Below are 9884 nucleotides of genomic sequence, written 5' to 3' on the forward strand. Positions count from 1 at the left end.
TTGGGTCCACCTGGATAATCTAGGATAATCTTCAGATCTTGGAGATGAGGGAGGGGTTTGCATTATTCCACAACCATACCTCTCTTGCCCAGGAACCAATGAGATATGATCAGCAGGCAGGTTCACATTAGAGTTGGCCAGGATAGGCCACTCCTGAATGATGTTTGTGCGCACCTGAACAATCCATCAGATTGCGATAGCCTACCCTAAAAAATGTTCTAGTAGTGACATTCTACTGTGGGAGCAAGTAATACCTGCCAGTACATACTCTCTTGAGAATTAGGGGTCCTTAGAGCTCAAAGACATTAAGGAATTTATCCAATTTAAATACTCACAAGCGAGCAAATCATTAGAGTGGTAGAATGGGAAGATCATACATCTAGTATAGGCTTTGTTAAGAGAAGGGAAAATAGGGCGGGCCATGGTGGCTCAGCAGGCAAGAATGCTCGCCTGCCATGCCAGAGGACCCAGGTTCAATTCCTGGTGCCTGCCCATGTAAAAAAAAAAAAAAAGAAAGTAAAGAAAAGAAAAGGGAAAATATTCAATGACACTATATTGTGACAACATGATGTATCTGAGCCTTCAAAACATCTTATGTCCAAATTCTGTTTTCTAACCTAGTGATTTGGTAAAAATTGTCTGGAAATACTCCATCAATTTTGTTTATCTTTTTTCTTTAAAGAAGAAGGAGAAGTCATATTTATTGAGAATTTATTATTTATTGAGATTTGAAATTTTAATATGCTTTGTGACTAGGTACAATATTTGTTTTAATTGGGAAACTGCAGTTATCCTTCCCTTTTTGTTCCTGGACCTTTCTGGAAAGTGGAATTGTCCAATTGTCCATAGGAGGTTTTGTCTGTGGCAATAAGAATGATCAAGAAGTATGTTGATACTATGGATTAGGCACCCAGTTTTCTTTGATAATTATTAATGTTACAGGTTTTCAACATTGACCTGTTGTTTATTGTCACCCCCTTCATTCCATGTCCTCCTCCACCTTTTCTCCTTTTACCTTAAAATCATTACCCATGTTTTCATAAATATTGAATGGATTTGTTGTTTCAGTGGTTGGTGACTTTCAGGGATATAGCCATAGACTTCTCTCAGGAGGAGTGGGAATGCCTTGACTGTGCTCAGAAGGACTTGTACAGAGATGTAATGTTGGAGAACTACAGCAACTTAATCTCACTGGGTAAAATCATTTTATACAGTATTCAGATTTTGTCTCCTATAATTTCTGCCTCCTTTATTGTGAAATTTTTATTTCTGTTCCCTAAGGAAAGGTTTATGTTTGAAGATGTAGAAATAACTCCACTATGTACCTTCTTATTCTCCATCCTTCAGACTTTCACATCTTCAAACTTTTGTACTTTCCTCTGTCATTTCCTAGCAATGTCTCTCTTCTTTGATGATTAATGAATGAAGTTTGAATCTAATATGCTTGGTGGCATGACCATGTCCCATTTCTCTTCTCCTAAGCTGGATGTTCAGTCCCTAAGCCAGATGTGCTCTCCTTATTGGAGCAAGGGAAGGAGCCCTGGATGGTGGTGAGAGCCATGACAAGAAGACAGAGCTCAGGTGAATAAAGGCCTGGTCATACAGGAGAGCTGTTGCTGGTAATAATGTAGGTGATCTGTAAGGAGGAAAGACTGTTGAGATGTTAGTGTGAAGTTCTCTCAAAGACCTGTGGAAAGAAGTCCTGAGAGTTAGGTAGAGCAGGGAGGCTGTATCAATTTGAATTCCCAAAGGAACTTTCCTCCCACTCCCATGTACTACTCTTACCCTCTCTTATGTTCCCCTTTTGTTTTAATCAATAGCTACCTTTGCTCTCTTTCAGGGACAGTCCTTTACTAATTCATTGAATTGAGTTTTTCCCCATTTGTTCTTTTGCCTTTAATCCAGGATTTCTAGCCAGCAAATGTTTATAGAAAGCTAACTCTTTTTCTTAGATTAGGATGCTTAGGGATGGCCTCTCAGGGAAGGTAAAGTTTGAATTGAGACCTGAATAAAAGTAGTTTTGTAACACTCAGGATAGTGTGTGTTCAGGCAGGGGGAACAATATGTAAAGGCCTTGAATCGGGACTGAATTCTCATTTGAGAGTTAGTAAGAAGGTCAGGGTGGCTAGAGCAGGTGAGTGAAAGTTGAAATTAGAGACGAGGTCTGAGCAGTAGGCAGAGATCAGATCAGTTACAGCCTTGAAGGCCATTGCAAGAATTTGAGATTATATTCTAGCTAAGGCAGTAAGATGTTGGAGGGTTTTGTGCAGGTGAATAAAGGAACTTGATTTTAAGATCACTATTATATAAGAATTGGAGTAGGAATGTAAGTAGGAAACAAGTTAGAGGATTAACTCAGGGGTCTATGTTAGATAACTGTCTTGGAATGGAGTGTGGCTTCTGGTTGTCTTTTGAAGGTAGAATTAGTAGGATTTGTTGATGGATTAGAAATAGAAAAAAGTTGATGGTTTAGAAGACTGCAGAAGAAAACCCAAGTAATGCATTTTACATTCATTCTATTAGGTATCCACATTGAAAAGTTTGATAAGCATTTGGAAACAGGGGAGAGTAATCAGAACTAAAGAAATAATTACAGAATTAATCTGTGTTAATTAATCTGTGGTTTGTGGGATGGAATGAAATCATGGTGGGAATTGATTTACATGAAGGAGAGTTATAGTCCCAGCACTAAACTGGTGGGCAATCCAACATTTAGTTAGGAAGAGGAAAATGATCTAGCAAAAGAAATTTTTTTAAGGGAGTTACCTGTGATCTAGGAACTAATCAGAAATGCAGGCACTGGAAGCCAAATGACAAAGGTTGGGAGTGGTTAACTGTGAAAGGTCATACTAAGAGGTCCAGAAAGATGAATGCTAAGAATTGGCTCTTGGATTTGGCAAGATAATATTGGTGATTTAGACAAAGTAGATTTGGAAATGAGAGGAACAAAAATCTTATTAGTGAGACTTAAAAAGAAATGGGGAAAAATAAGCCAGCAGTAAAAAATGCAGTGAGACAGTAAGTTAACTGTTGAAGACCCATTTGAGTACTTTTGAAAGGTACAGATTTTCTTATGGGAATTATTTTAATTTCATCTGCTGTTTTTTCCTTAGAAGTTTCATTTCTCTTGGAAAAAAACAAAAACAACAGAGTGCTTTCATGTTATCTTACAGATTTGGAATACAGATATGAGTCCAAGAATTCATCTCCAGAAAAGGGAACTTATGAAATGGAGTCTATCCATTGGGAGATAATGGAAAAATCCATCAGCCATAACCTTGAGTACAATGGTCCTGAAGACAATATAGAATGCAAAGGTCAGTTTAAGAGTCAACAGAGAAATCAGGGACCTCTTTTCATGCATGTGAAAATTACCTGTGAAGAAAAGGCCACTCAGAACCACTCCACATCCCATACACTTCATGACATAATTCCTATCAAGGAAAAATTGTATAAATATAAGGAATATAGACCAGCTTTCAGCTATCCATTATGCCTTACTCAACATGAGAAAACTCATAATAAAGAAAAACACTCTGAAGTTAAGAAACGCAGGAAGACGTTTAGTAAAGCACCAAGCTATTTTCAACATCAAAAGATTCAAACTGATGAGAAACCATATGAGTGTATGGAATGTGGGAAGGCCTTTGGTCGTAGTTCTGATCTGATTCAACATCAAAAAATTCATACTAATGAAAAACCCTATCAATGTAAAGTATGTGGAAAGGCCTTTATTCGTGGTTCACAGTTAACTGAACATCAGAGAGTTCATACAGGGGAGAAACCCTATGAATGTAAGAAATGTGGAAAAGCCTTCAGTTACAGTTCTCAATATACTCTCCATCAGAGAATTCATAGTGGTGAAAAGCCCTATGAGTGTAAGGAATGTGGAAAAGCCTTTATTCTTGGCTCTCAACTTACTTACCATCAGAGAATTCATAGTGGAGAGAAACCCTATGAGTGTAAGGAATGTGGAAAGACCTTTATTCTTGGCTCACATCTTACCTATCATCAGAGAGTTCACACTGGGGAAAAGCCTTACAGATGTAAAGAATGTGGGAAGGCTTTTTTATGTGCCTCCCAACTTAATGAGCATCAGAGAATTCATACAGGTGAGAAACCCTATGAATGTAAACAGTGTGGGAAGGCCTTTATTCGTGGGTCACAGCTTACTTATCACCTGAGAGTTCATACGGGTGAGAAACCATATAAATGTAAAGAATGTGGGAAAGCCTTTATTTGTAATTCTAATCTTATTCAACATCAGAGAATTCATACAGGTGAAAAACCCTACAAATGTAAGGAATGTGGGAAGGCCTTTATGTGTGGCAAACAACTTAGTGAACATCAGAGAATTCATACCGGTGAGAAACCGTTTGAATGTAAAGAATGTGGAAAGGCTTTTATTCGTGGTGCATCTCTTACTCAACATCAGAAAATTCATGGTGAGAAACATTATGAGTGTAAGGAATGTGGGAAGACCTTTTTTCGTGCTACACAACTTACGTATCATCTGAGAATTCATACAGGAGAAAAACCCTACAAATGTAAGGAATGTGACAAGGCCTTTATTTATGGCTCCCAACTTAGTGAACACCAGAGAATTCATAGAGGTGAAAAGCCTTATGAATGTAAGCAATGTGGGAAGGCTTTTATTCGTGGCTCACACCTTACTGAACATCAGAGAACTCATACTGGAGAGAAACCCTATGAATGTAAGGAGTGTGGGAAGGCCTTTAGTCGTGGATCAGAGCTAACTGTACATCAGAGGATCCATACTGGTGAGAAACCTCATATGTGTGTCCAGTGTGGGAAAGACTTTAAACGTCGTTCACAACTTACTCAACATCTGAAAGTTCATAATTGAGAAAGCCAATGAATGTGATTTACTGTAAGAAAGCCTTCACCTGTCTCCAATTGCTCTGGAATGTTAGAGTAATCATGTTATGATTGATTGTAATGAATTGAGAACATATTTTTGCTTCTGTTCAGAATTGATGTATTTTTAGAAAACCTATGTTAATGAATGTAGTAATGACTTTTGTAAACCCTTGAACATTTTTAAAAATCTCAGTAACTATGGAATGTAATGCTGGCACATACCCCTTACTAAGCACCATCTCCATTTCACCACTTCCTGTGAAATTGGATAAATTACTTAACCTATCAGTTTCTTTATTTGTAAAATGCCATAATGCTATTACAATGATTGATTTAATACATGTTACCCTCTTTGGAGAGAAATGTTCAATGGTACTGTCATCACTGCTATCATCATTATAATTAAATGCTATTAGAGAAGTCAAATGGTAGGACTATTTTATGAGTGAAGTCAAAAGATGTAAGCATTCCATTACTATCTTTCCCTTTTTGAACAACAAATAATTCATTCTGCAGCAGAACCTTTGAAATGTATAGTATGATGGCTTCCATTCAGAACTCAGAAACATGGCCTCACTGGAAAATTCATAATGGAAAGTAACTTTATGATAGAAATTATTTTAAGAGTTGTTTTAGTTTATTAAGCTGCCAGAATGCAATATACCAAAAATGGAATGGCTTTTATACAGGAAATTTAATAAATTGTAAGTTTACAGTTCTAAGCCTATGAAAATGTCCAAACTAAGGCATCTAGGAAAAGGTATCTTAATTCAAGATAGCCCAGTGGGTCTGGAACACCTCTGTCACCTTGTGAAGTCACGTGGCTGGCATTGGCTTTTCCATTGCTTCTGGGCTCCATTGCTTTCAGCCTGTGTTCCTGTAGGGGTTCTTCTCTTTGCTTCTCTGGGGCTGCCTTTCATCTCTTGGCTTCCCTTGGCTTTTTCTAGGTTCTAGCTTGCTTATCATCTCATGGGAAGGCACAGGGAATCTCCAGATATCTCCAAACATCCATGTCTCTGTTTTCTGAAGCAGTTGTTCTCCAAGCCTCTACATCTGCTCTCTCGGTCAACTCTTAAGTTCTACAAAATGTTTCTTCTTTTAAAGGATTCCAGGAAACCAATCAAGACCCACCTGGAATGGGTGGGGCCACTTCTCCATCTAATCAAAAGGTCACAGCCACAATTGGGCATGCCACATCTCCATGGAGATAATCTAATCAAAAGTTTCCAGCCTGCAATTTTTGAATCAAGGTTGGATCAGTATTAAAACATGGTTTTTCTGGAGTAAATAATACTTTCAGACCAGTGCAGGAGTTTTGAGCATTTTCAAAAAAAATCTACAACAGGTTACATAAGAAGTTACATAGTCCACATTTTCTAATAATACAAAAGTATTTATCAATAGAATGTTAGCTAAGAGAGCACCACTTATAAATACTATAAATTGGCTTAAATAGGAAATCAAAACCAAATTTACCAACTGCTATTACTCATTATCTAAATTTATTCCATTCCTGAAAACATGTTGAATAGTGAATTTATCAAATGCATATATTAACAGCCTCTATTCCATTACTTTAAACGGGAATACTAATGTGTTCCTAGCCCATTCAATAACCCTGACTGATTTTCCCAAATATAATTTAAACTCACACCACCAATGCAACTTCTATCTTGGATTTATGAATAATATAAAATTTTTTCAAAACCCACTTAATTGTTAACAATTCATGTTTATGGGCCTTTTGCAATGATTTTGAATAATATAAGCTATGAATTATGTTTTCCTTCTACACTTTCAGAAATATTTACTATAATTACCAAACAATGAAATATGTTAGATACATAAAGAACATACTACAAAACACTTAGTAAAATAAAAACTTTGAAAATAAAAATTTAAATGGAAAATTTCCAGTCAATCATTGAATTAGGTGTGGTGGTCAGGAGTGAATAATGATGCCTTCGGTTGATGTTTAGTGAGTGAAGAAGAGTGAGAGTGAGCTGACAAGCAGTAAATGTCTGAGATTCCTCTGTGTCTAGTTCCAAATATCTGGTGGACCGTATCTACCAAACTCAAGACTTTTGAATCGACTGGCTATTAAACACATACAAAGGTTTCCCAAGACAATTCCTAAGCTTTCTATATGCAATGCATTTTGCTTTTGACTATAATGTTGTTTTAAATAGATACTTTAGGGTGGGCCACAGTGACTCAGCAGGCAGAGTTCTCACCTGCCATGTTGGAAACCAGGGTTCGATTCCTGGTGCTTGCCCATGTAAAAAAAAATAAAGAAAAATAAATAAATAAATACTTAATCCAAGTCAGTTCTCTTCACAATGTAATATTGGCCATGAATTCTACCTTGAATAACAATAGATGTAGATATATATTGTAAAAGTATAACCCAATTTTTAATTTACCATTTTAAAAACTGCAAAAAACAAACGGATGACTAAGAAAGATTAGACCTCCATATATCATCAGTGCAACCATTATGATACCACTGTGGCCATGCACTCTTCACCTCTGAAGTACACTTTGCTCATATTAGAAAACAATGACTTTACAGCTCAGTAATTTGTGATTCAGGAGTTAAAATTGTTGCCAAACTTAAGCTTTAAAAATTTAGAGAAAAATTTTAATAATGAAATGTAAGTAGGCTTTTATGTGCTATAATAAAATGTCATTGATAATACCTTTACCAAGTAACAGGTTCACATGCTGTTTTAGTTTTCTAAAGTTGCCAGAATGCAACACACCAGAGATGGATCAGCTTTTAATAAGTGGATTTATTTAGTTAAAAATTTATAGTTCTTCAGAGGAAAGGCAGCTAGTTTTCATCTGACTTTATCATGTGGAAAGGCACATGGCAGTGTCTGCTGGCCTTCTGGCTTCTTGGTTCCAGTTGCTTTCCCCAGGGCTATTCTTCTCTGCATCTCTAAACAGCTGGGCTGAGCTGTGAGTGTTGAGATAAGATATGCTGAGCTGCTGAGCTCTCTTCTGACCTCTTTTAGGCCTCCAACTAATTAAATTAAGCCACACTCATTATGGATGACATTCCCCTTAGCTGACCATAAAGGTAATCAGCCATAGATGAATCTCACATACTAGTGATTTAAGTCCACGAAACAGAACAATGGGGCATCATCACCTGGCTAAGTTGACACTGACCCTACCACATGTCCACCCTTTGTCAACTTAGCAACTATCATCAGTCCTCCATACAATGCAGTAGGTCTTTCCATATACAAAATGCATTCATTTCAGTATGAAATTTCAGATTTTGTTTTATCATATCACAAAGCCTTAGATCATCTCAGTAACATTACAAAGTTAAAACCACTATGAAATCTCAACAAAGTCAGCTACAGGAATGGTCTGTTCTAGGGCAAAAATTCTCTTCTGGCTCTGGACTGTGAAACTCAGAACAATGTATCTGTTGCCAATATGCAAAGCAGGGACTGTTACAGGATACATGTTATCATTACCATAGGTAGAAATCAGAAGGAACCCAGAGGTCACCAAAACCAAACAATTGTGAAAATTTGCAGGGCAAAGTCCATTGGATTTCAAAGTCTGAGAGTCATTTATCCTTGAGGTCATAGAAAGCAGCAGTCCCACACTTTCTAAGGGCCTATGCAGTGGCTTTACTCTCTCCAAACACTGCAGTGGTTGCAATCTTGGGGGACATTGGAGAGGCTACTTTTTTCTCGGCTCCACCCTCTCCCAACTTTGGGGGCAGGGATCACCACTGGCACACAGCAGCATCTGCTGGCCTTCTCTCCTGGCTTCTTGGTCCCAACGGCTTTCCACAGGGCGATGCCTTCCTGCATCTCCAAACATCTGGACTGAGCTGGGAGTGCTGAGATGAGGTATGCTGAACTGCTCTCTTGTGACTCTTAGGCCTCCAGCTAATTAAATTAAGTCATACATTATGGAAGGCATTCCCTGTAGCCAACTGCAAATGTAGTCAGCCATAGATAAATTTCACATACTGATAATTTAAGTCCACAAAAACAGAACGGGGCATTATCACCTGGCCAAGTTGACACCTGAACCTAACTACTACACATGCTAGCAGCCTTTTCTTGACAGGTTTTGGCAAAATACGTTCAAGAAATAACCCCCAAAATACTACTGGAGAGAGGGCTTACTTTATGGTAAATGAGACAGTGCATAACCAAATTCTCTTACAGCATGAAATCCATTTGGAAAAAGTCAAATAAAAAGGTTGTGATTAGACTGGCAATAAATAAAGAGCAATTATTTTTTGTTTAATCCTTGCCTTTCCAGTGTTCATCATCAATTCCTTACCTTCCATGATTTTTTTTCCTAATGTTCGACATACTTTAAGAAGTCCTTTTTTAATTAATTAAAAAAATTAACAACAAAAACTTTAACATATCATTCCATTCTACATATATAATCAGTAATTCTTAATATAATCACATAGTTGCATATTCGTCAACTCTTAGAGCATTTGCATCGATTTAGAAAAAGAAACAAAAAGACAACAGAAAAAGAAAACGATAACAGAAAAAAAAAGATTATACATACCATACCCCTTACCCCTCCCTTTCCTTTATTTCTAGCATTTCAAACTAAATTTAATTTAACATTTGCTCCCCCTATTATTTATTTTTATTCCATATGTTCTACTCATCTGTTGATATGGTAGATAAAAGGAGCATCAGACACAAGGTTTTCAGAACCACACAGTCACATTGTGAAAGCTATATCATTGTTCACTCATCATCAAGAAACATGGCTACTGGAACACAGCTCTACATTTTCAGGCAATTCCTTCCAGCCTCTCCACTACATCTTGAACAACAAGGTGATATCTACTTAATGCATAAGAATAACCTCCAGGATAACCTCTCGACTCTGTTTGGAATTTTTCAGCCATTGATATCAATTCACTTAGTCTCAATTCACTCTTCCCCCTTTTGGTAGAGAAGGTTCTCTCAATCCCTTGATGTTAAGTCTCAGTTCATTCT

General features: G+C 37.2%; 1 protein-coding gene across 5 annotated transcripts in view; it reads left to right on the forward strand.

The window, feature by feature from the left end:
* Positions 1–9222, forward strand: part of LOC143660046 (uncharacterized) — a 145433-nt gene extending 136211 nt beyond the window's left edge. For 2 of the 5 annotated variants that reach the window (XM_077133410.1, XM_077133411.1), the window contains 3 exons: positions 1069–1195; positions 1483–1581; positions 3174–9222. In XM_077133410.1, coding sequence (XP_076989525.1) covers positions 1069–1195; positions 1483–1581; positions 3174–4867 — 1920 coding nt within the window. In that variant the 3' untranslated portion in view covers positions 4868–9222. The remainder of the gene's footprint in view (positions 1–1068; positions 1196–1482; positions 1582–3173) is intronic. The other 3 variants (XM_077133412.1, XM_077133413.1, XM_077133419.1) reach the window with 2 other exon arrangements.
* Positions 9223–9884: the final 662 nt, after the last annotated feature.

The sequence above is a fragment of the Tamandua tetradactyla genome, chromosome 16, assembly GCF_023851605.1.
Source record: "Tamandua tetradactyla isolate mTamTet1 chromosome 16, mTamTet1.pri, whole genome shotgun sequence".
NCBI lineage: Eukaryota > Metazoa > Chordata > Mammalia > Pilosa > Myrmecophagidae > Tamandua > Tamandua tetradactyla.